Source organism: Sinohyriopsis cumingii, chromosome 4 (assembly GCF_028554795.1).
Source record: "Sinohyriopsis cumingii isolate HCF-2022 chromosome 4, ASM2855479v2, whole genome shotgun sequence".
NCBI lineage: Eukaryota > Metazoa > Mollusca > Bivalvia > Unionida > Unionidae > Sinohyriopsis > Sinohyriopsis cumingii.
This window is the reverse complement of record NC_142964.1, coordinates 102,734,233-102,761,745: the sequence shown is the minus strand read 5'-3', so window position 1 is coordinate 102,761,745 and position 27,513 is coordinate 102,734,233. Positions and strand designations below refer to the sequence as shown.

At 35.2% G+C, this 27,513-nt stretch overlaps 1 protein-coding gene across 1 annotated transcript in view; it reads left to right on the top strand.

Annotated features, from left to right (window-relative positions):
- Window positions 1-27,513, top strand: part of LOC149801802 (elongation factor-like GTPase 1) — a 139,602-nt gene that overhangs the window by 75,894 nt on the left and 36,195 nt on the right. The window contains exons 15-16 of the mRNA XM_089956149.1: window positions 18,094-18,224; window positions 25,187-25,365. Of these exons, the coding sequence (XP_089812275.1) occupies window positions 18,094-18,224; window positions 25,187-25,365 (310 nt within the window). The remainder of the gene's footprint in view (window positions 1-18,093; window positions 18,225-25,186; window positions 25,366-27,513) is intronic.

Below are 27,513 nucleotides of genomic sequence, written 5' to 3'. Positions count from 1 at the left end.
TTCATATCTTGCATTTAACATTGATCATAATTACTGTATATATTTACTTATAAATCCACCTTTTTTACTGAAAATTTGAGTCCTGCAGAATAGGGGTGATCTTACAGGTATGACATACCCAAAAATTGATAATTTTCAAGTAATGTTGGAAACTTGAGATATTTGCAGTAGATAAAAATTCTGTGAATTCAAATATTTTTAGGTTTCTATGCCACTATTTCCATTTAGAAATGTGCATATATTGTGTTTATCTGTTTTAAGATGGTATTCATTACACATAACTTGTATCTACAGTTATTTGGATTTTAAAATATTATGGATATATAAAATACTATTCACCACAAAGTGAAGAGAGTGTGTGTGTGTCAGATTTGGATTTTCAACATAGCTTTAACAATTTTTCAGTCATATCGCCATGATGTCTGCAGTGTGGCAGTTTATAGTTATGTCTAGCATTGGAACATCATGCCGCAGACATGTAGCATGATGTCCCACCCAGTCACATTATCCTGACACCAGGCTGACCAGTCCTAACACTAACCTCTTAATGCTGAGTGCCTAGTGAGGCAGTTGTTAGTACCACTTTTTAAGTTTACAGTATGACTTTGAACCTGTAACCTCCCGCATCTGAGGCAGATGCTCTAACCACTTGACACTGAAGCATGTATATTGCTTCTATTTTTGTGCAAGCCCTGACAGCCTGTATTTTGCATAATATATGTTTTGCTGTATAAACTTAACTTTTATTGTTTATTTGTAAGATGCATGGAATTAACATATTACAGGGTGAATCAGATCCTTCTGTACTATTTTTATACCAGCATGTGACCTATAACTGAATTCATGGGTTTATGGATATTAAACGTCAAGCATTATAGATTTTAATGGATTTAATTAGGACAAATGGTAAATTGTCAATTTATTTGTGCTATGTTCGACTCAGTAATATAATTTTATTTTAACGTGGATCGTTCTGTTTTTTTCCTTATCCATCTAGGCTTGTTTATTTTTCAAAAGTGCATATCTGACTCACTGATGACATGTCAACCCTTACAAAATACACCTCAACTTTTAGGTTTTTTAGCCCTAAATAATGTGTGTGATTATAGTCAAATTTTCTTATAAGTGAGTATACATGGTGCATTTGTTTGATTGTTTACATTTTTTTTCTTCAAAACTCTTTTTAAAAAAATGGGTTGTTCAGGAAACCAGAATTACATACTTGTCATGAAATGATGCAGTTGTGGAAAGATCATTTCTGTGATGAGAAAAATTCAACAAGATCTTCAAGGAAATTTGAACAACAATACCATCCAGTCTCTAATGAGTTAATAATCAACAGTCATAGAAAACAATAAAAAATATTCACAGAGAGTGAAAGGTTTTTGACAACAGCAGTATATATCATAGCATATGGTCTGTATAAACCGTAAACAGTCCTGCTTAGAGCCGATGTAAAACTATCTCGAGGCAGCTTATACAATAGACCAAAGTCACTTAAAGTTACTTAAGGTGGTCACACATAAGCAGCTACTGTTTCACAGATTTCTTAATTGGCTGAGAATAGCTAGGGTGAAGTGGAGTTAACTTCTTTGAAGATTGTTATGGATGCATCCATTAAGGTGATTTGCATAGGTAAAGTTGAACAGCCCAATCATTTGAAGTTATGTAAGTCCCCAGATGCACATTTAGTTATTACACATTGTTACCTGGAATGAGAATGCCATTATTATTAAAGATTATTGGCAAGTTCATGATAAGCAGCAGTGAACTCGCATTTCACTCAGTATATAAAACACAAAATATCATTTCATTAGTTGGAATCATGTACAAGTGTGATTTATTATTGAAGGGAAAATTTTTGAAATGCAGATGTGATTCTAGAAAGGCTGAATCATCTGCAAAGTCAGCAAAACCCAGCAAACCTAAATTACTTTGTCAAGTGCAACAGCAGAGGGAATCATTTTATTTTTTTGCATACATTGCAAACACCATATTGACATCATTCTGCAGTATACAACATTCATTGATTTAGCAGCATCAACCACCATATTTCACACTCCCTCAAAGCAATGCATTTGTGGAAGGATCATTTCTGTGCTGAGAAAAAATTCAACCAGAACTTCGGAAAGTTTGAACAACAGTATCATCCAGTCTGTAACGAGTGCAAAAAACAGAACTGACGCATCCAGTACCTTCAAAGCTATCTACGGAACCACTGAGCAAAGACTGCCTCTAATTAAGAAAATAATCTACTATCCAATGAATTTTAATGGCAAAATCTTGAGGGGGGTATATACTATATATTTAATGCCTGGTTGTGAGTACCTGAGAGGTTAGAGCATCCACCTTGATGGGTGAGGTCACGGGTTCGAACCCCAGCTGAGTCATACCAAAATCATACTAGCAACTGAGTTGCTTGATGCTCATCATTAAGAGGTCATTGCTAGGACTGGTCAGACTGGTGTCAGGATAATATAACTGGGTTGGACATCATGCTACATGTCTGCTTCATGATGCCCCAGTGCTAGACATCACTATAAACTGCCACACTGCAGACATCATTGTGATATGACTGGAGAATTGTTAAAGCTACGTTAAAAATCCAAATCACACACACACTGATTGTGAGTATGTGAGTGTTGGCACATATGTGTATGCTGATGTTATTGGACGATACTAAATCTACCAACTATTTTTGTAAGTTTATTAAATGCTTCAAAGAAAATGGATGTTATTGACTTTGTCTTTTTTTTTAAAAAATTGAGTTGCTTAAAGGAGACCAGAAATCAAAATTTTCCTTTTACGTATGTAATTCTCTACAGATTTTAATTCGACTGTAATGTTTATAAATTAAATATCGTAAGCGGGTGGTGATTTTATTGCGTGGAAGATACCACGATTCCGTAAATTGCTGAGTTTTCCGAGTTTTGATGAGACAACAGATCACGTGGTCCCGTGACGCAATACTAGCCAGTCCTAGAATACAAACATAAACATGGCGAGCAAAACAAACAGGAGTAGACCAGATTTGGGTTGCACATTCAAAAGATGAATCTGCTGTCGGATATAATAGTTTATGTACTGTACTGGTCAGTGCTCAAATAAAAAAATTTAGGCACAGGCCCCGGGCTGGTGACTTAAATAAACTCAAGCCCTGACTGAAATTCCACAAGCTCAGACATTTCATACCTGTTAACTCACAAGCCAGGAGAAAAACCTCCTGATTTTGGGGGTATTTCCTCATCTACCTTCCGATCTTGTAATATCTCAAAAATTTTCGCAGCAAAGTCCCGATTATTACATTATATGTCAATTTTCATTTGTCAGAAGAAGAAAAAAAAAACGTTCATAGATGTAACGTATGCAATCTACAGATGCCATATTCTATTTTATCACTTGTGAATATTATAGTGATGAAATCTGTGCCAGATTTAGGCATAAGCTAAACAAGCTACAGCTTAGGGCCTCACAGTCTGAACTCACCATCTGAAGGGGCCTCTCAATTTTATTTTATACCAAATAGGGCCTCTAAAGCTTCCCATAGCTTAGGACCTCACTATGTCTAAACTACCACACTGCAGACATAGTAGCGGTATGACTGAAAAATTGTTAAAGCTACATTAAAAATCCAAATCACACACACACCCCTCTAAATCCAGCACTGGACGAAATAATTAATATCACGTGACAGTTTTTTTCTTCAGTAAATAGAACGTTAAGATTAAACATTCACATAAATTTCAGATGTTTTTAAACAACTACAACAGTACTATAGTATATAAAAAAATTAAAAGCATAAAATTGTCACCAGTTAGCTTAAATGAATGATCACTGTGAATACTGTGAAATTTTCTCTGCAAACAAAATCGCATCTCCATTTCCGCCAAAGAAACTCAACCAGTTAACACCTGACATTCCTCTACCGTATATGTAAAGTTTAATTACCATGATTAAATTAAAACAAGGAATAAAACAAAATATACCATGCAGTATATGTGGCCCTAAAGAACTAATTCAGAATAAATATTTTATTCAGTAAACAGTTTTACATGCATTAAGACTTAAACCTAAGGAAATAAGGTGGGGCATAAAACGTGGGAAAAACAGTTGCCACACATACGGTAACTTGTGACTGCAGATTTGAACTGTTAAAATGAAGTCCTAGGCATTGTAAGTTACAACAAAATAGGCATGCTGTTTAGACCTAAATGAAAATGATGCTGATCTGACATCAAATTTGGCCCCTACAGTAGTCGTCTTGAAAATCTTGTTACTCCAAAAGAAGATGAGAGAAGTTTCAACACTCATCAGTTAAAAATAAGAAATGGCTTTTATCAATTCATAGACAATCTTTTGAGCAGTGAAGTGCTTCAGTTCCCTCTGGGGACTCTTGTATTTAACAGGCTAGTAATTTGACAGAGCATATTGTATTATAGTCATGTCCATCTGTCTGTTTATTCATGCCATCGTTTCCGTGTAATATCTTTAGTTTTACAAGACAACTTTATGTGAAATAATGCCACTTCAAACATACTCTGTATGGTTTTGGGAGTTGCATCATCTTGCAGCCAGAAGGGTGCATGTTTGAATCCTGCCCTGAGCATTCTAGGTCAGCTGCTGTGGTGTGTCTCAGGGCAGGACACTACTCCAATTGTATCAGTATTATATAAACTCTCATGTGTTGATGTTCCTTTTAACACCAATCCGTCCGTAAATCTTGGAGGATATGCATTTGGGGCAAGGAAGTAATCAGTTTTAGTCTGGGACAAGAGGCTGCAGGTTATTGCTGGTTTACTTCTTAAATTGATGTAATATTTTTTGCATAAAATTTTAAGCCTTACATTGGTATGTTTACAAATATTTGCTTGAGTCTCGCTGAGCTTACCATGCAGTATTTTTTACTCACCTTCTCGAGTACTCTTTAATAGCTTGTCTTGAGAGCTTGATAATGCTATATGCTTGGTTTGACATAGGTACAGAAAAGCACCTTAACATTGTAAGTTTTCTGGGTCAGGGAATCAGGTAGTTATGACCTTATTGGTTTTATAATTTCTGTTTGATAACTTCAACTTTATATTTTGTAAAAGAGATAAATCTACAGTGGTCCTATTTTAAAATGCTGATTACAGAATTACAGAAGCAATAAAAATGCTTTTCCAGTTGTGTTGTGTTAAAGTAATCCCCCCCCCCCAGTTATTAAACTTCATTTCAAGCATGCTGCACTATGATTATTTGTAGGTAAAAACACATTATGATTGGTTATGTTTGATGTGAAATCCTAATTTGATGGGGCATAAAACAAAACCATGAACTTCAGTTAAGTAAATTATGATGACATTATCAAAATAAAAGTCAACCATTATCATGGAATCCATAAACATTCCTGGTGGTTTAATAGGATTCATATTTTACTGAAGTGTTAAACAGTGCTGTGTCCAAAACATGTTAGCACAGAATTCCGTCATTATTTCACTGTCCATGGGAGTCATCGAGTATACCTTTGCATAGTCAGACCACCTTTCATGAAGTACATTATACATATAACACCAAATTAATTTTCTGGTCATAAAATTATTAATGATGTCAAGGATTTGAAAAATTGGATAAATTTTGTATGGTAAAATTTTTACTGTGAGGCATAAGTTATCATGTCTCTAGTTCAGAAAACTCGGAATTTACACATTATGAATTGCATCAATAGTTTTTGTTGAACATAATTCATAAAATCAACAACAGTCATAATTTATGATGGCTTCAACCAAGTTGTAAATAAATAGTCAGATGATTTATATTTTTGTGCATACATTTTTGTTGTTTGGAGAAAACAGCATTTTTATTGGTACCTAAATTCATCATATAGGAAAGGAGTCCTGTTGTTTCTGTAGGAAAATAACTATATCGGTCTTTCAGTTTGTGTTTATGCCAAGAGGGCAAAGCCCATGAAGGTCATCCATTTTAGGCATTTCCAGGGAATACTTTTAATCATCTAATTGTAAAGAAAACTTAATGCTTGTTTTGTGATCAAGTTTATCTGGGTTACATTACCTTGCAACCAGGTAGTCTAGTGGGCTACTGAAATTTATCAGGATGACAAGGTTCTTTTACTGGTAGCCTGCTGGGCTACCATCTTATTTTAGAATTTGTTGGACCTTGAATGTTATGTACGGCTTGAGTTCAAAAAGTTTAAAATAATTTGAAAGGGTCACAGGCACAGATAAAACTGCAGGCTGAACAATATCAAATTTACCCATATGAGAATTTGCTATTTTCGTAAGGCATAGAGTGGTAAACCATGTTGATACATTTGTGTAGATTTCATACAAATCCTAAGTTTTTCAAATATGTAAGCGACCAATGAAATTGGGGAGGGGGGTATGGTACTTACTTTCCAACTGGGATAAAAGAAATTTCTTTTATCTTGATAAAAGAATTTCCAGTTAATGTGATGGCTAGAATTGGTTTTGTTTTTTATGCAAACCTGAGCAAGGTAAGTTTTTAAAAAGCTGTATGGGGGCCAGAAGTTAAGAAAAATAATTCCGTTTTCCCTTCCACTCACCTCCAAAAAAATAAATAGTGTCTTAATGTTTTATGTGCATAAAGCATACAGAATTCTTCTTGCCTTCCACTACTTCATTAAAAAAAAAAAAACATCTGTGTTGAAAACTCATACTAGTGAGATCTCCCTTGTGATAAAAGATATTTTATATATTAAATGAATCCCAAATCATATTTTATGTTGTAAATTGATTATGTTTTATATAAGAATTCTTATCTTTACTAGAGTCTTGCACCTGATTGGATGAAATTGTTACCCAATTTTTAATAAGCTGTGGGCAAGACCCCAGTATTCAACAGTATAAACACTAATTTATTTTTTACGTCCAGTTGTTACTTATTTTATTGTATTTAAATTGCTTTTCACAAACGTGAAGTGACTACAAATAGGTTTGAAGAGAATTCTTACTTCAGTTATTTTTGTGACTGAATCACACATAAATACATTGTATGACATGATGTGTTCTACATCCTTCACTGTTCTTGTAATCTAATTGGTAAGAGTGTCTGCCTTGGATGTGAGAGGTTGCAGGTTCAAACCCTGTCAGAGATATACCTGAGACTATAACAATGGTACATACAGCTTCCTTGTTTTGCATCAGCATTAAGAGGTTAGTATTAAGACTGGTTGGCCTGGTGTCAGGATAATGTGACTGGGTAGGGCATGATGCCACATGACTTCAGCATCATGCCCCAGTGCTAATCAGCACTATAAACTGCACTACAGACATCATAGTGATATGACTGAAGTTGTTAAAGCTACATTAAAATTCCAAATCACACGCACACCTAGCAATTGACTTATTTGGTCCTACGTGTGCTTAACAGCACCCAATAAATGCTTGACAATGTGTAATAAGTGGAAAATTTTGTGGTTAAGCCCAGTCGGTTCATTTACATATGATGTCATGAGCTGAGTATAATCAAAGTTTATGTATTAAACAGTTCTTAAATTAGCATGATCCATGCATATTAATGAGGTGACCTTGCATCTGATTGGTTAGCTTGTTACATCTCTGATGGTAACATATCTTGTCCAGTTGTGATAAAACTTGGAATATAAGCTTACATCATCAAGATCTCTGTTGATTATGAGTGGGATTCCTGAATAGTAATCAATAGAGTAATCAATGAATGGGATTCCTGAATAGTAATCAATAGAGTAATCAATGAATGGGATTCCTGAATAGTAATCAATAGAGTAATCAGTGAGTGGGATTCCTGAATAGTAATCAAAAGAGTAATCAATGAGTGGGATTCCTGAATAGTAATCAATAGAGTAATCAATGAGTGGGATTCCTGAATAGTAATTTGGTTTTAATTCGTCAGATTGGCTGAGTTTGTTATCACGTAGATTAAATCAAATTTGGTCAGGCATAGTAAATGGCTGGCTGTCATCAAGATATCCCATGAGTTTTATGATGGCGAGGTTTCATACATATCATGTGTACTCACTTATAAGGTGAGTCCAACTGCAAACTGCCCAGGCCCAGATTGGGGTCTGGTCAGTTTGTTAAGAGTAATCAATAGAGTAATCAGTAGAATAAAAAAACATAGACATTGATCTGCAGGTGCATTATGCATTTGTTGTTTGCAGTTTACTATACTTATATGCGAGTGTATATGGTATTATTGCTTGATTACATGTATTTGTGGTGTGTGATTTGGATTTTTAACATAGCTTTAACAATTTTTCAATCATATCACTATGAAGTCTTTGGTATGACTCAGCCCGGGTTCAAAGCTGTGGCATCCCATTTTTGTGGCAGACACACTTAGGCCACCGGAGTGGTTGTATTTGTTTCATTGTGATGCATAATGCTTTTATAACATAGGAAATTGTACACATGTTATTGAAAAGAAAACAATATTTAAAAAATAAATCTGAAATAACCCTAATTGTCAAAGCTGAAGAGATTTTTCAGGAATCACTCTGGTGCCTATGTGGTTAGAGTGTCCACCTTGGATGCAGGAGGTCGTGGGTTGAAAAAAGTATATTTGAAAAATAAGTATGAAAAACTAGTTGTTGATGCTTTGAGACTTTTAAGGGCCACTTAGGTTCAACTCCCAAGTTGTTCCTTATTTGCCAGAATTTACAAATAAAAATGAATTATAGCATTTTAATAATAGGATTTTTTGTTATTTAAAGCAGATTCCAGGAATGCTGTGTTGATTTGGATTATTTTTGTTTAAGGAATCAGTATGTTCTAGATGTTATGGATGTTAAACTTTCGATGATTAATGCAGGGTTTAAATGCAAATCTACATGCTAGAATTGAATGCCTGGTATTAGAAAACAAAAAATGGTATCCGATGTTTGTGATTAAACTTAAAAAGTTCTGCTGTTAAGATTTTCTTAAAATTTTGTGCAAAGAAATTTTTAATTAACATATGTTAATTTTTATATGAGGGTAGTTGTGGAAAATTTGTTTGAACAGAAACAGAGCAAAATACATGTACTGGTATTCCACTATTGTCAGGACCTTTTTGTTTTTGTTTTCAAGCTGGATTTAAATGGGTGTGGAATAATTCTGGTTTAAAATTGAAATATAAACCTTAAGCTGTACAGAGAATTCTATTTTGGATTATAGTAGATGAAAACGGTCACAGTAATGGATAGTTTTCACTGTAAAGATTGAATGTCATGCGTCAGACAGTATGTGGGGGGAAGTGGGGGGAAGTGCAGTTTTGTGAAAACTATGGAACATAATCTAAGCTTCTGTCTTTGAACAGAATTTGTATCAAATTATGGTAAAATAAAGTATCAATAAAATTGACATCATATAAAGGTTGGGAGATGTTTACATAGGGTTGTGTTGTTACAATGTGACATAAGGATTGGTGGTCAAGTTATGCAAGCCAGGTAAGCAGTATCATACCCACTTCAGTCTCTTGAGTCTCTTTTCCTAAGGATGCAGCTGTGCTTTTAAATTGGGAAGAATTGATACAGGCAGAGGCAGTGTTTTGCAACCAGAAAGTACGTGTATATATTTCAGGATTAAAATTTTCCAAATCAGTGCTCTCTCAAACTCACTTTACTAATGACAGAAAACAGTATGAATCTTTCAGAGAAAAAAATGGTTAAGTCAGAAAGAGGGGAACAAAAAGATCAAATCTGGCACATACTGGATAAAGGAATAGGCAGTAAAAAACAATCCCACACACTTTACTGTTGTTTATGACATGGAACGTAATGAAAGAAAATGTATGTGCTTGAAAACTTAATAAATAAGTAAGGGGATTTGAAATAAGTGCACAGTCCCCCCCACTCTGTTGGATCCACATATTGCATCACCCATACTGTGGTTATGATTATATTTATGTACAATAAACCTGATCGAGTTATATATGTTAATCATACATAATGTTCTTGTATCATTTTCTTCATCCCATTTGGCACAGGCAGTATCAACAGCAGAGCTCCACCTGACCTTTCTGAGTGCTATTTTGTCAGCCTTATGTAAGACTACATGATCTATGGCCTTGCTCAACTGTTTCCGATTTTTTCCCATGAACATGTGAGCTTTTATTGTGATATTTATACACAAAATGATTGGTGGGGGTGGAAAGGAGGAATGGACGGGTGCTGCATTTTTAAGAAAATAGATTCCTATTGCCTCTTTGCAGAACAAAATGGTTTTGCTCATTCCATTATTTTGTTTGTCTCAAGGTTTTTTGGTGGGGAGAAAAATTCATTCTTTGATAGGAAAGAAACAAAAATTATTTCAGCTAAAAGGAAAATCCCTCCCCCTTTTGACGAGTAGATGGTCAGTGCTGTATTTTTAACATTATAAAACTTGATGTAACATTAGCTCTTGAACCAGATATCTACTTTGCTTCAATATCATTGGTGTATGCATATTAGGACTAGCACTAAGCATAGTTTGATAAAATAATTTGGTTCTCAGTATGGATGACATACATTTACTGGATCAGCATGCATTTGTTTATTAGATCACCTGGACATCAGACCAACTGAGGTTATGGCCAACTGAGGTTATGGTATAGTCCAGTGATTCTTGTGTATTGTCAGTCATCCATGTCAGTCCATTGACAGTTGTTTGTTAGCACTATGTAATCCATATTTCTGATTTTGATCAGCCCTAGTATATGTGCTTGTAGCCTCAAAATCTCACACAAGTACAATAAGGAGCAAGATCTATGCATGTTAAATACCGGTAGGTATTCTTACACTGGATTGGTTGACCTTGCTACCTCTCAGGTGTCTCAATTTCTGGTCCAGTTTTGATCAAACTTGGAATGTATATCATCAAGGTCTTGGACAAATTCGAAAAAAAGCAAAATACAAGCATATTTATGAGGTAAGCTTATGTCTGATTGGTTGAGCATGTTACCACTAATCTGATTTAATCAAACCCAAAATAATGGCTTTGTCCTCAAGATCTCTCGGTGGGGTTCAATAATAAACAAGATTCATGCATATTAATGAAGCAATCTTGCACCTGATTGGCTGAACTTGTTATCAAACTGGAATCCATAACCTGGGTTGGATTTGCTCAAACTTGGAGAGTTTGTTACCATTCTGATCTAATTTGATCAGACTCAAAACATGGGCCTGTCCCATCACGCTCTTTTAGATGGGTTTTGATAATGAGCATGATCCATGCATATTAATGAGGCAATCTTGCATCTGAGTGTGGAAGCTAGTAACTGCTTTAGATCAGTTTTAGAATAAATGTTTATATCATCTTGATCTTGGACAGTCCTAAGAAGGAGAGAATTCCATACATATGAAGTGATCTTGCATCTAACTGGCTAAGCTTTTTGCCACCCTGGAAACCATAGTTCTCATCAGATTTGGATCAAACTTGGGACATAGGCTTTGTTTCTTCAAGATCTTGGATAAATTTGATAATGAGCAAGAGGCTTACCTACATATTTATGAGATGATCTTACACTGATTGGCTGATCAAGATCTTGCATGAGTTTTATAATCCATGCATATTAATGATGTGATCTTCTATGTCATTGGCTGAGCTTGTTACCACTATAATGATTATGTCTAATACAGTTTTGATCAAACTTGATAAATAGGCTCAAATCATTAAAGTCATGGATGAGTATAGTTATGTGCAAGATGCATGAATATTATTGAGGTGATTTTGCATCTGATTGGTTGAGCTTGTCATCACTTTAGTAACTCCTTTTATAAATAAATTTTTATTAAACTTTCTAAATAAGCTTTTATCATTAAGATATTGATTGAATTTTATTATAAACATGATATATGCATATTACTGAGGTGATCATGCATATTGATGAGGTGAACATGCATGTTAATGAGGTGATTATGCATATGACTGACTCTCAGCTTCTTATCACTTGAGCAACTGTGTTTCAACCCATATTTAATCACATTTGGTAAATAGGCTAATGTTAAGATTTTGAATGATTTTTATCATAAGCAAGATCAATGCATATTTATAAAGTGATCTTTCATCAGTTTGACTGAGATTGTTCACACTATAAAGATTATATTGATGAGTGATCTAGCATGTGATTGGCAGTTGTTTTTTTCACCACTCTCAAGACCATAGTTTAGATAGGATTTTGATCAAACATGGTAAATAGGCATATACCATCAAGATCTTGCTTGAGTATGATTATGCATTCATTTAACGCATTTTAATCACATGACCTTGCATCTGAGTGGTTGAACTTGTCACCACTTCAGCAACTATATTTCTTGTCTGATTTTGATCATGTTTGCTAAATAGTCTTCTGCTATCAAGGTGTTAAATGTGTTTGAGACTGAGCAGGATCTATGCATATTAATGAGGTAATCTTTATCTGATTGACTAAGCTTTTTACCACTTTGGAGGTTGAATTAAGTAATAACCTTTAATTGTTAGTGCTCTAAATCTAGACACTATTTCTCATCCAATTTCTCTCAGACTGTTACCTGTGGAAAGTATTTGTATCAACAATCAGTAAAATAGGTAAATTAAATATGGTAAACAGTTTGGGAGATAGTTGGAGATAGTTACATAGACTGTGTTCTTACAATACTAGATAAGCCTGCTTAATGAAATGGTCAGCCGTTATGTAACACAGATGGAAGGCTGTCACAAATGTTTACATGACTATGGAAACATGAAATGATTCCATTTAAACACGATTAATCCACTTGTATGCCAGAACTGGCGTTCTGTGGCATTTGTGATATGCTTTCATTATGGGTATTGATAAGAACTGGCATTCAGTGGCATTTGTGATATGCTTTCATTATGGGTATTGATAAGAACTGGCATTCTATGGCATTTGTGATATGCTTTCATTATGGGTATTGATAAGAACTGGCATTCTGTGGCATTTGTGATATGCTTTCATTATGGGTATTGATACAAACTGGCATTCAGTGGCATTTGTGATATGCTTTCTTTATGGGTATTGATGAGAACTAGCATTCTGTGGCATTTGTGATATGCTTTCATTATGGGTATTGATAAGAACTGGCATGCTGTGGCATTTGTGATATGCTTTCATTATGGGTATAAATTGATACGAAAAGTAAACTGCTCTTAATTAAGGCTGAAAAGAAGTAATTTCTACAATAATTCAAATTTCCCATTACCTAAGACAATTCACATCTTTACCTCATATTCTGTTAATGTATCAAGGAAGTTATTTTTATGGAATTTGGATCGACTCGCTGATCTAATGTTATAAAGAGTCCATAAATTAATTAAAGTTGACAAGAGTAAAGCCAAGAATCAAACTTAAAATTCCACATCCAGCTGAGCTGAATCTATCCTGACATATCAGTTTCATTAAACATCAGTTGTACATTTAGACCAAAGTTAAAAATTGTGTATAAGATGTCTATATTGTTCCATAAAGTTATACCCACCACAATTTTAGCTCATAGATAAAATAAAGCTGCAGATACACCCACCAGGAATATATAAGCAAACAGCTCCAGATATTTTATTAAGTTTCCTTTCAGTATTTATGAATAGTTCAGAATATGAAAATCAGTTAGCATTAATGTCTGTGCAGAATAATAAATACCATTTTTTTCCCCACTATCTTAAGACTTGCATACCAAGTTGTGGGGTCATCTTAAAAGTTACTCCCTTTTGTAATTGGTCATTGCAGACAGAAACATGTTTGGAAAGCAGTGGGGTCAGCTCAGAAGTTTCTTCCTTTTGTAACTGGTCATTACAGACAGAAATATATATGGAAATTGTTGTTTTTCCTGATACTTTGTACAAGGTATTTAGTTCATCATCACACTGCAGATATATAAATTCTGACAAATTTAATCATGCAAATGAAGCTGAAAATATGTCACGAGGTTCTGTTCAAAATGCTTAGTAAATATTTACTTCAGTTTCAGACTGCTTACTATACTAACTCTCCTGGCCATGACTGCCCCCCCCCCTTTGCAAAAAATCCTTGCTGTTTCTCTAAAGTGGAAGGTTATATCGATGTCAATTTTTCATCAGAACACTTTTATAATGTTTACTTGGTGCTCAATGAAAATGATGCAGACTCAGACCTGCCAATCCTTACGATTTGGCCATAAGTCTCATGAAAATTACCCTTAAAAATACAGATCAATGGCATAAAAGCAAAAACTATGGAAAAATATCCAAATAATTTGTTCATCTGTGCTTCATTTGGATCTGGGTTTCATATTAGAATTAGTGAAATTAGACAGGGAAGCAGACTAACTTTACAGGTGGCGCTCACCAGATAATATGTACTTTTGAGAGAGTGACGTATGTAAGGTGAAGTAGTTTGCATTTAAAACATGCACAGTGGAGAGAATGTTTGCATACCTCTATGCTACATTAATGTAATGTGGATGATATTTCTTTTGGATATTGTACTTTTGGAAATTTTACATGATTTAAGCACACTGTTAACTAAAATGACTGTTCCCTTGTGTTAAAAAATCAGTCTGAATTAGTCTAAAGTACACTATACATAGCAGCTATTAAAATACGAAAAATGAATTTTGCCAGACTAGACAATACCAGCTTCTGAAAGTGCAATGAATGAATTACCAAATATATAAAATGTAAAAAAAGTTATTGGCTCTTTTTTATACAATTTACCTCTGAAGTTCAGGAAGTGAAAATGACCAAGTAGAGCTTGCACTTTTTGGAAAGGTGCACATTTGAAGTAAGGCCAAGCTGTATACTCTATAACCCATAGTACACCCATCAATCATACACCAAAATAAAGGGAATTAAAGGTTCTTTGCATTATATCTAAGATATACAAGGTCTTTTTTAAATAGCCAGTATAACCAGTGAGGAAAGCCTGGGACATTCTTTTTCTTTAAAATCCTAACCCTATGCAAAATGCGAAACTGTATAGCGCCACCTTAAACAAAATAAAAAAATGTTTGCAATTATTTTTTTTATTTTCATATAATTAAGTATGATGTTCTGAATAAAATGGTACATTCATATTGATGTTAAGCATGAAAATAAGCTAATTATGATCATTTTTCTCTTGCTTACATAATTTGCCATGAGGTATGTTTGTGTGAGTAGTGACCTTAATTATGGGGAAATTAGAAGACTTAGAATATAGGAATAGAGTCAACTTAAATTTAAAACTGTTGCAATAAGTGACAGAAATATATGGTGAAAATGTTTCTTTTCATTTATTTTTAATGAAATAAAAAAATAAATGAAGAGAAAGTGAATTCGCTTCTTCCATATTAAACAATAGGCAAATATTTTATACTTTGACCTTTGACCTTTATGAAGCTGATGAGTACCTCCCTTTTCTAATTGTAAAATCCATTGTTGATATCTCAGAAATAATTCTGGCTAGTTTCATGTTCCTGTCATTCAGCATAACATTGGTTGCTATGTTTACAAAATGTAATGTGCATTCTTAAAATAGCTCACTTTTAACATGGGGGTGGGGAGGCTGGACTTGTTAAAGACTCTGACACTCATAAATACTGTTCTGTGGGGAAAAAGGCAGGAGAATTATTCATAAGGATTGTTTTGATGCTTGTGACTTAAATGTTTCAGCCATATAAACATAATTAAATCATACAAAAATAATACCTACATCTTCTTTATGGTGGCGCTCACCAGATAATATATACATTTGAGAGAGTGACGTATGTAAGGTGAAGTAGTTTGCAATTAAAACATGCACAGTGGAGAGAATGTTTGCATACCTCTATGCTACATTAATGTAATGTGGATGATATTTCTTTTGGATATTGTACTTTTGGAAATTTTACATGATTTAAGCACACTGCTAACTAAAATGACTGCTCCGTTGTGTTAAAAAATCAGCCTGAATTAGTCTAAAGTACACTATACATAGCAGCTATTAAAATAGGGAAAATGAATTTTGCCAGACTAGACAATACCAGCTTCTGAAAGTGCAATGAATGAATTACCAAATATATAAAATGTAAAAAAAGTTATCAGCTCTTTTTTATACAATTGACCTCTGAAGTTCAGGAAGTGAAAATGACCAAGTAGAGCTAGCACTTTTTTGAAAGGTGCACATTTGAAGTAAGGCCAAGCTGTATACTCTATAACTCATAGTACACCCATCAATCATACACCAAAATAAAGGGAATTAAAGGTTCTTTGCATTATATCTAAGATATACAAGGTCTTTTTTAAATAGCCAGTATAACCAGTGAGGAAAGCCAGGAACATTCTTTTTCTTTAAAATCCTAACCCTATGCAAAATGCGAAACTGTATAGCGCCACCACAGCAGCACCTTAGATGCTTTCATCATTGAGAGCTCAGTCTTGGGACACCATACGAGTAGCGACCTTGGAGTTTCGTCTGTCTTTGGGGTTTTGACATTGTCTGCTGTGGCTGTGCAGGCCTATGTGCGAGTGACAGTCCCTATTGCAGTTGGTGCAGATGTATTGGGAAGTCTGAATTGCTGGGGTTGCTGCCACACTCATCTTTCTGTCATGTTTCTCTGCTGCCAGCTGGCCTGTCCTCACATCAGTGACTGCTATGCCCTTGTGGATCCATTTGCCTTGGTCCTCGACGTGCACTTCCCAGCCATCAGCTGAAATGTTGCATGCCTTCATGTCCCTCTTGCATGCATCCATGAAACAGAGTGAGGGGTGGCTGACTCTTCTGGTACCAGTTGCCAGCTTCCCAAATCCTTTATGAAACTTGGACAATACCTTCTGCTTATGCCTGCTTGCCCATGACCTTGGGGTCAAGGTCAGAGTTATAGAAAATTTGTGTATAGGCTTAGGTTAAAAGGTTTTTTAATGTCTTTATTGCTAAACCTCTTAAAGGATTTTCTTCATACTTTCGATGACTAATTATGAAACTTTGACAATTCATTCCATAAGATGGTTGCACAACCTTTCAACCTTAAATCAAGGTTACATTTTACAGCGATGCTTTCATTTAAGGCTCAGAATGCATGCCCAGATCTTCATATTTTAATTCTTAAACTCCTTGGGATACAAAGATGAAAATAGGTACTTGAATGTATTACGTGTAACCAGGAATGTGATCCACACCATATAGGGTATTATTTTCATTGTCAAACTCAAATGTCAACACCATTATTTTTTTCTGTTTGGTAATTCAGATAGCACATTGAGATGAAAGGATGAAATTTGATATGCATTTGTGTCATTTTTAGCAGGTATTTATGAAACTACTTTTGGCATCTTCAAGGCCATAGACTTCATGACTATAGGGTGCGTACTGTACCAAGATATGGGTCCAGTGTTCATGCAGCAGGTCAGAAGACAGTGTAGCTTATTTAAACATAGTATTAAATTTCAAGTAAGACAAGTAACATTCCACTTCTGGCCCATTTGGTCATTGGCAAGGAGCATAAACTCACTGAAATTTAGTTTTTAGACCAAATCAATAATGGATAATTGACATTCTAGTCCATTCTTAATTGTGGTTAATGATATTACCTTATTTGATAATTATGTTTAATTATATTTCTGTTGTGATATACTGTTTATACTCATGTTAGATCTAACTGCAAACAAGCTAGATTCTGATCTGCCATTGCATAATGCACAAGCAGGTCAGTTTATACATGTATGTTGTTGGTTCTGCAGATTAGTCTTTACAAACTGCATAGGCACAGATCAGCTGGGACATTATACCACTGCATAGGCACAGATCAGCTGGCACATTATACCACTGCATAGGCACAGATCAGCTGGGACATTATACTACTGCATAGGCACAGATCAGCTGGGACATTATACCACTGCATAGGCACATATCGGCTGGGACATTATACCACTGCATAGGCACATATCAGCTGGGACATTATACCACTGCATAGGCACAGATCAGCTGGGACATTATACCACTGCATAGGCACATATCAGCTGGGACATTATACCACTGCATAGGCACATATCAGCTGGCACATTATACCACTGCATAGGCACAGATCAGCTGGCACATTATACCACTGCATAGGCACAGATCAGCTGGCACATTTTGCTATGGCAGATCTTAATTTGTAGTTGGATTTAGCCTTGTACATATGTATATACAGTAATTGTCTAATTTCAGACCCTTGACAGAGCAGGATTTATCTCTCCGAAGAGAACAAGCTCGGCTAAGACATGCTGCACGGTTAGCCCAGAAGAACAGTCCAGACACAGTTGTCCACCAGGACATGGGTCAACTTGTTGACATAAAAGGTAAATTCTTTTGTGTTGCCTACATCAGTGGTAGTGGAATTGCTGTTGTCATGAGCATTACATGTTTTCATATGTGTTAAGATCCAGTGACATTGTTGTCATCAATATTATTGGTTTGTGTTCAGATCTAATGATGTCATTGTCATCAGTATTATTGGTTTGTGTTAAGATCCAATGACATCGTTGTCATCAGTATTTTTGGTTTGTGTTAAGATCTAATGACATCGTTGTCATCAGTATTATTGGTTTGTGTTAAGATCTAATGACATTGTTGTTATCAGTATTATTGGTTTGTGTTAAAATCTAATGACATTGTCATCCATATTATTGGTTTGTGTTAAGATCTAATGACGTTGTCATCAGTATTATTGATTTGTGTTAAGATCTAATGATGTCGTTGTCATCAGTATTATTGATTTGTGTTAAGATCTAATGGCGTTGTTGTCATCAGTATCATTGTTTTGTGTTAAGATCTAATGACATTACTTTTCTGTCATCAGTTGTACAAGTTTTTGTTCAATTCTATGTTCAGGGTTTGGTGAAGTACAGTGAAGTACCTCAGATTGTACTCCACAAGAGAGATACAGAAATACTGCCTTAAAAGACCACTCTATCTGCTAAATTCTTTTCTTCTATTATTTCAGCTGGTTTGGTTAAGTAAGACTTTTCTCCAGTTTTAAATCATTTTCTGTTGGTAATACTCCTAATATTTGGTGGTACAGCATGGGGGAGGGTGCATTATAATCAAGATTGTGTAGGTGATGCTATTTATTCTTGGCACAACAAACTCATAATTACTACCTGAGGTATTCCAAGGAAACTGATGGATAAATGCTCAACTACAGTTATTTGTAAAGTTGTAGACCTGGTTTAGTCTAAGTTGTAGACTCTATTTTCAACGTTTAACATCACATTACTTGAATTAACATATTGATCATCTTGGTTCAAAGTTTCGAATAAATTGAATTTTGAGCAGTGAGAAGTTGGTTTTTCTAGAAACATGTGGAGAAAGAGAATAGTCTAAATGACATTGAATCTGTGCAAAATATTTATTTATCTTCTCAGATTGATTAAGAAAATTACATTGTCTGTAACAAAAAACATAAACCTATTAGATACCATTGCCTCTCCAGATAAATGTTGATCCACGATAAGACCTAAATATCTTACTGATTTATGTGACTTGATGACATTGTCTTTGTTCTCGTTAAGTTTGCTTTTGAACAAATAAGTATACACTCAGTTTTACCAAAACAAAATGATAGGTTTTTTTTATCAACTAACCACAAATTACATAATTCAATTTTTTTCCCCCACTTTTGTGATATGAATTAAGGTCTTGGTGTGACATAAGTGTTTGGTGGTCTTCAGCATACTAAAGTAATTCACAATAACTGCTTATAACCATGTAACTTATGTAACAAAAGAACTGCTTATAACCATGTAACAAAGGAACTGCTTATAACCATGTAACAGGGGAACTGCTTATAACCATGTAACAGGGGAACTGCTTAAAACAATGTAACCTATGTAACAGAGGAACAGAAGAGGCCCCAGTATAGTTGCCTGAGGTACCCCACAGGTTACAGTCGTTATTTAACAGACATTAACAATTTGGAGTATGTTTGATAACTATAAGATAGTGAGAATATAAACCAATTGATTTTACTTCTACAGCAGATAACTTTGTACATAAAATGAAATGCTTCACTGTATCAAATGCCTTTTCTAAATCTCACATGATCATACCAGATTTTGATGTAAGCTGTCAAATAAATTGTGCATGTAGTTTAAAATGTGAATTCTGAAAATCAGATTAATGTTCATTCAGTATATAGTTTATAAACTAAGTAGAGTTTTCCCTCTCATAAAGTCACCCTTCTACAACATGAAAATGTTCTTATATGATCTGGGATGAGCTTTCTAGAGGGGGATCACATAGATGTGAGTGATAACTATATATAAAGTACGAAAGGCATTTCTGACTTTTAAATATTGAATATATTTATTTAAAACTCACTGGAATGTTATTGAGTTATGGACTTAATGTAACAATATTTTTAAAATAATTATAAATTTATCATTAATCATGGTACAGAACCACTTTTGTCAGTAAAATCTGGGCAAAGAAATCTGACTGTAACTGTCCCTGTGCACTGATTCCACTTTCCCATTTGTTGCAGTAGAATGTACACATGTATTGATGAGGTTTGTTGTATCTTTCTGATATAAAATTTTGCAGTAGTAGTCCATGAACTTTCTCACTTTTCATTTTGTCTGAGTGCATGAAATATTCATTCTAAATTCAGAATGGGGGCCCTGAGTGGTCAGGTGGTCTAAATTGCTCACAGTTATGAATCATTGCCATCTCACCTCTGTTTGTAAGGGTTCGAGTCATGGATTTGCAAATGTGGGTATGTGAGAAAACATGCCAGTAGCTTCTTGTGGATCGGTGGTTCTTTCCAGGGTTTTTCCTGGTTCTTCCTCCACCATATATACTGGCCACCATGTATAGCCTACCTTGTGCTGAACAATTGCATTAAACCCAACAACAACAGCAACCACAAACTGTGAATGTATAATGACATTTTGCACGTTCTGCAACAACTTATTCCTTCATTGGCAATGTTTAGTTCTTACACGATATGCCCATCGTTATGTAATAAACTTTTTTTCTTATTTTTTTTAGTCTGGCACCTTTGCAGATACATTTCATAATCAGAGATGGAAGCCATTGTACTGTTTGGTGACTGTATGTCATGCTGACTTGATGATTGGATGTCATGCTGACATGATGACTGGATGTCATGATGACTGGATGTCATGCTGACATGATGACTACATGTCATGCTGACTAAAAAATTGGATGTCATGCTGACTCGACAACTGGATGTCATGATGACTAAATGTCATGCTGACTCAATGATTGATGTCATGCTAATGCAATGACTGGGTGCAATGCTGACTTGATGACTGGATGTCATGCTGACTCAATGACTGGATGCAATGCTGACTTCATGACTCATGTTATACTGACTTGATGACTGGATGTCATGCTGACTTGAGCTGAATACTGTGCTTCTGAATGATTAGCTTTTGTCATCTAGAAATTATTGGTGGTAATAATAGTCACTAATTATCAAAGCAACAAAACTTTTCCTTTTCAGCATTTAGGAACAAAGGCCATTTTGTTGAAATTAGAAATCAACAAATTTAGTGCAGTTTCTATCTATAAACACAATTATTTGCAGAATCACAAGGGGTAAATTTGACCTCATATGTCAGTCCTGACCATCTTGTGCTCTACGTTATTTGTTTTTATTATGGAAGCGAAACCTGTATTAAAAGAACAGTAAAGAATGGTACAATGAGAGATTCATTGATCTGTGAGACATTGATGCCACATGAATTATCAGCAATATTTGCCTATGCAGGCATCAGAGGTCTGTACTGTTCCATGTGAATTAACATGCCAGCATTATTGATATACAGGCAAATTTAGAAGAGGTCTGTACTGTTCCATGTGAATTAGCATGCCAGCATTATTGATATACAGGCAAATTTAGAAGAGGTCTGTACTGTTCCTTGTGAATTAGCATGCCAGCATTATTGATATACAGGCAAATTTAGAAGAGGTCTGTACTGCTCCATGTGAATTAGCATGCCAGCATTATTGATATACATGTACAGGCAAATTTAGAAGAGGTCTGTACTGTTCCAAGTGAATTAGCATGCCAGCATTATTGATATACATTCAAATTTAGAAGAGGTCTGTACTGTTCCATGTGAATTAGCATGCCAGCATTATTGATATACAGGCTAATTTAGAAGAGGTCTGTACTGTTCCATGTGAATTAGCATGCCAGCATTATTGATATACAGGCTAATTTAGAAGAGGTCTGTACTATTCCATGTGAATTAGCATGCCAGCATTATTGATTTACATTCAAATTTAGAAGAAGTCTGTACTGTTCCATGTGAATTAACATGCCAGCATATTGATATACAGGCAAATTTAGAAGAGGTCTGTTCCATGTGAATTAGCATGCCAGCATTATTGATATACATTCAAATTTAGAAGAGGTCTGTACTGTTCCATGTGAATTAGCATGCCAGCATTATTGATATACATTCAAATTTAGAAGAGGTCTGTACTGTTCCATGTGAATTAGCATGCCAGCATTATTGATATACAGGCAAATTTAGAAGAGGTCTGTACTGTTCCATGTGAATTAGCATGCCAGCATTATTGATATACAGGCTAATTTAGAAGAGGTCTGTACTGTTCCATGTGAATTAGCATGCCAGCATTATTGATATACAGGCTAATTTAGAAGAGGTCTGTACTGTTCCATGTGAATTAGCATGCCAGCATTATTGATTTACATTCAAATTTAGAAGAAGTCTGTACTGTTCCATGTGAATTAGCATGCCAGCATTATTGATATACATTCAAATTTAGAAGAGGTCTGTACTGTTCCATGTGAATTAGCATGCCAGCATTATTGATATGCAGGCAAATTTAGAAGAGGTCTGTTCCATGTGAATTAGCATGTCATCATTATTGATATACATTCAAATATAGAAGAGGTCTGTACTGTTCCATGTGAATTAGCATGCCAGCATTATTGATATGCAGGCAAATTTAGAAGAGGTCTGTACTGTTCCATGTGAATTAGCATGCCAGCATTATTGATATACAGGCAAATTTAGAAGAGGTCTGTTCCATGTGAATTAGCATGTCATCATTATTGATATAAATTCAAATATAGAAGAGGTCTGTACTGTTCCATGTGAATTAGCATGCCAGCATTATTGATATACAGGCAAATTTAGAAGAGGTCTGTACTGTTCCTTGTGAATTAGCATGCCAGCGTTATTGATATACAGGCAAATTTAGAAGAGGTCTGTACTGTTCCATGTGAATTAGCATTTCAGCAGTATTGATATACATTCAAATTTAGAAGAGGTCTGTACTGTTCCATGTGAATTAGCATTTCAGCAGTATTGATATACATTCAAATTTAGAAGAGGTCTGTACTGTTCCATGTGAATTAGCATTTCAGCAGTATTGATATACATTCAAATTTAGAAGAGGTCTGTACTGTTCCATGTGAATTAGCATTTCAGCAGTATTGATATACAGGCTAAATGTTTTTGAAAGTGGCACTCTTGCCAAAAATGGAAACAACAATCATTAACATTCAGAAGCTCACAGGGATAATTATAAGACTGCTTTTAAGCTGTATCTGTGTAAATATTAATTGGAATTTAGAAACAGTTGAATGTTTATCCTTGTTGATGTGTTGTTTATTTGCCATTATCCATTTAGAGTCTGTTAACAATCACTATTTGGAACTTCTCAAAAGCTCCAAGACCAGTTTCAGTCAGGCTTGTCACAGTATTTTGGTGTAAAGGCCTTTCTGTTTTGTACAGATAATGCCAATCCACTATATATGACTACAAAATTACCAAAAATAGACAAATCTGTCTGTTTGTCAATGATTGCTATTTTCGTTTCTCAAAAGCCTCCTGACCAATTTTAACCAAGCCTGTCATAAAAGACCTTTGAAGTTTGTACAGATTATTCTGATCCCAATTTGATATGCCTTAAAAAATGCTTTAAATGACTTCATCTCCAAATGACTGATTTTTCAGGGAAGGCATCCTGGCTTGAAGATATTTCAGGTTTGTAATAGCAGAATGCTGATCCCTCATCAGATATAGCCATGGTTATTAAAAATCAGAGAAACTCTTAAATGTATTTTTAGAAAGCACTGAAACAGATATTTTCTGAACGCGACAAAATGCATCCTGCCATGAAAACCTTTCAGGTTTGTACAAGTGATCCTTATGTGCCTCTAAATATGGTTGTTGTTACAAAAGATGGAGAGAAAAAATTAAATTCGTATACAAACCTACTCAAGAGAATATGACCAAATTTGACAGAAAGCATCCTGGCTTGCTGATTTTTAAACTTGCAGACATTTAAAATTTGCAGAAATGTAGCTGATCCATCATCAGTTATGGTGGGTACTGCTAAAGATAGAAAAAGCCTTTTAACAATCTTTGGTCCAAAACTGTGCAGCAGAATTTGACCAAAACTTGACAGAAACCATCCCAGCATAACAACCTTTCTGATAAAAAAGAAATTCAGGTTGGACCAAACTTGACAGAAATCATCCCCACATAAAAACGGTCTGACAAAGAAATTCAGGTTGGACCAAACTTGACAGAAATCATCCCAGCACAACAACCTTTCTGACAAAAAAGAAATTCAGGTTGGACCAAACTTGACAGAAATCATCCCAGCATAACAACCTTTCTGACAAAAAAGATATTCAGGTTGGAACAGACTTACAGATGTTTAACCCATACAGAAAACATCTGATTGAATAGATGACAGTTGAATAGATGAAAATCCCATGTCTATGTAACCAGCCATTCTGGAACCATAGCTATTACAAGATTTTCAGGGTAGCAATTATAATAGCCATATTATATGTGAGATTGACATTTTTTCATTTAGGACCAACTAGTCATTTTACAAAGTCTTTTATTTCAAAATCCCATGTTGCTACATCCATCCATTTAAAAGTAGCAATAACTAAAATAGTTTCAAGATGGTCACCATATTTATAAGTGCTTACTGTTTATACATAACAGAAAATGATATTTTGATATCTCATTTGCTATGGAAATACAACTTTCTTTCAACTATTTGTATCATGTCAGCAGTTTTTTCTACAAAAAGGAAATTTACAAAACATTTTGTTTTGGATACATACAAATGTGGCTTTATTGACAGGTGCTGCCAATATGGAAGTGATATTTAAGGCAGCTTTCACTGACATTTACAATATGAGGCAAAACTGAATAATCCATATGGATCCCTTGGCTGAATGATGGGTAAGACACTTGATTGTTTGGGAAAAATAATTGACTTTGGTAATCTTTTACAGATGATTCTGGGGGGTCAGCAGCAGAACGGGCAATGGTGAAGGCTGATTCTGGTCAAGAAGAAGATAACAGAGACCAGGTGTTCATAGCATTTGCCAGAGTGTTCAGTGGAACTGTCAGAAAGGGACAGAAGTTGTATGTTCTAGGACCGAGACATGACCCTGTCAAAGCTTTGGAACAGGTACAGTAACTGTAGATAGCTATGAAAATAAGACTTTTAGAGTTACATGGTTGCTGAAAAATGCTTGCTTTTATTTTTTGGCGATTACTGCATTTGCATGACAACGGTTAATACATATCCAAATTGTTGGGAGATAGTCTGAGTTGCTGGTTCTACACATGCCCAGTATGCTGAGAGATCATGGTATAAGTTGCTTGTTCTACGCATGCCCAGTCGTTACTTGTTCTACAAATGCTACTTGTTCTACACAAGCCCAGTATACTAAGAGATCATGGTATTAGTTGCTTGTTCTACACTTGCCCAGTTTACTGAGAGGTTATGGTCTTGGTTGCTTGTTCTACACTTGCCCAGTTTACTGAGAAATTATGGTCTTGGTTGCTTGTTCTACACTTGCCCAGTTTACTGAGAGATTATGGTCTTGGTTGCTTGTTCTACACTTGCCCAGTTTACTGAGAGATTATGGTCTTGGTTGCTTGTTCTACGCATGCCCAGTCGTTACTTGTTCTACAAACGCTACTTGTTCTACACAAGCCCAGTTTACTAAGAGATCATGGTATTAGTTGCTTGTTCTACACTTGCCCAGTTTACTGAGAGGTTATGGTCTTGGTTGCTTGTTCTACACATGCCCAGTTTACTGAGAAATTATGGTCTTGGTTGCTTGTTCTACACTTGCCCAGTTTACTGAGAGATTATGGTCTTGGTTACTTGTTGTACACTTGCCCAGTTTACTGAGAGATTATGGTCTTGGTTGCTTGTTCTACACTTGCCCAGTTTACTGAGAGATTATGGTCTTGGTTGCTTGTTCTACACTTGCCCAGTTTACTGAGAGATTATGGTCTTGGTTGCTTGTTCTACACATGCCCAGTTTACTGAGAAATTATGGTCTTGGTTGCTTGTTCTACACTTGCCCAGTTTACTGAGAGATTATGGTCTTGGTTGCTTGTTCTACACATGCCCAGTTTACTGAGAGATTGTGGTCTTGGTTGCTTGTTCTACACATGCCCATTTTACTGAGAGATTATGGTCTTGGTTGCTTGTTCTACACATGCCCATTATACTAGGACATCATGGTCTTAGTTGCTTGTTCTTCACATGCCCAGTAGTTACTTATTCTATACACGCCTTGTGGTTACTTATTCTACTCATGCCCAGTATGCTGAGATCAGGGTTTAAGCTGCTTGTTTTTCACATGACCAACACACTTGGAGATCAGGTTTTAATTTCACCAACACAAGTCAAAAGCGAATTCTAGATACCAGACATCTGATTGGTCAGTTTTAAATCAGTTTTAAATTTCAGAATCAAAGCTTCTTGTACTTGTGTTTCATGTGAAGAGTTTATACCCATATGTTGTCCCATTATACAAATAGTGGATCTGGGTCTGTGTTGTTTGCACTTGCATGCATGGAGGGAGGGGGAGAAAGAGAGTATTTTAAAAAATCCATTTTTAGGGGTAGGTGAATTTTTTAATCAATAACATTCCCAGCACCAGATCGTTATGTATGCATATGATTGACATGCATTAGAAATATTGCCTGTGTCTTCTGCATTCAGCCCAACTGAGCACCAATTTTTCTTCCACATTTTTAAAATAAAAAATATAGCACCTCTTCAGGGAAACAGTGATGCTATACACTTTTTACTGACATTAAAAGTGAACAATGTGTGGTTTAGGTCCATTTTATTTTGCAAGCAATGAAGACATCAGAGCATTATAAATAGAGCTGGGAACCATGAAAATGTGTACCATGGTATACTGAATTATTTCTGAATATACCACAGTACATACCACGATGCACTACAATTATATTAGAGACCAACAAATTTAATGTTCTGGGCCTTAGGCCTGGAATCTTTTTAAAAAGTTTGAAGACTCTCAACTAACTGAAAAAATATTTTGTTCTGATTAATAACAAAATAACACCATATATTTTCCTTATATTATTTGAAACAAATTATCCTAAGTTAAAAGGAAATAATCGCAGCCCTTCCCCACTCCCTGACCCTGAAAATAAAATGATCAGTACCTTTTAGTTTCTCAATTTGCTAAATCGATGTTAATTGTTGTATAGGTTGTAATCTAAAAACTGCAACTAAAGTGGCATGATTAAGCTGTGCTTTCCTTTCAGCGAGGAGCTGTGTGATTTA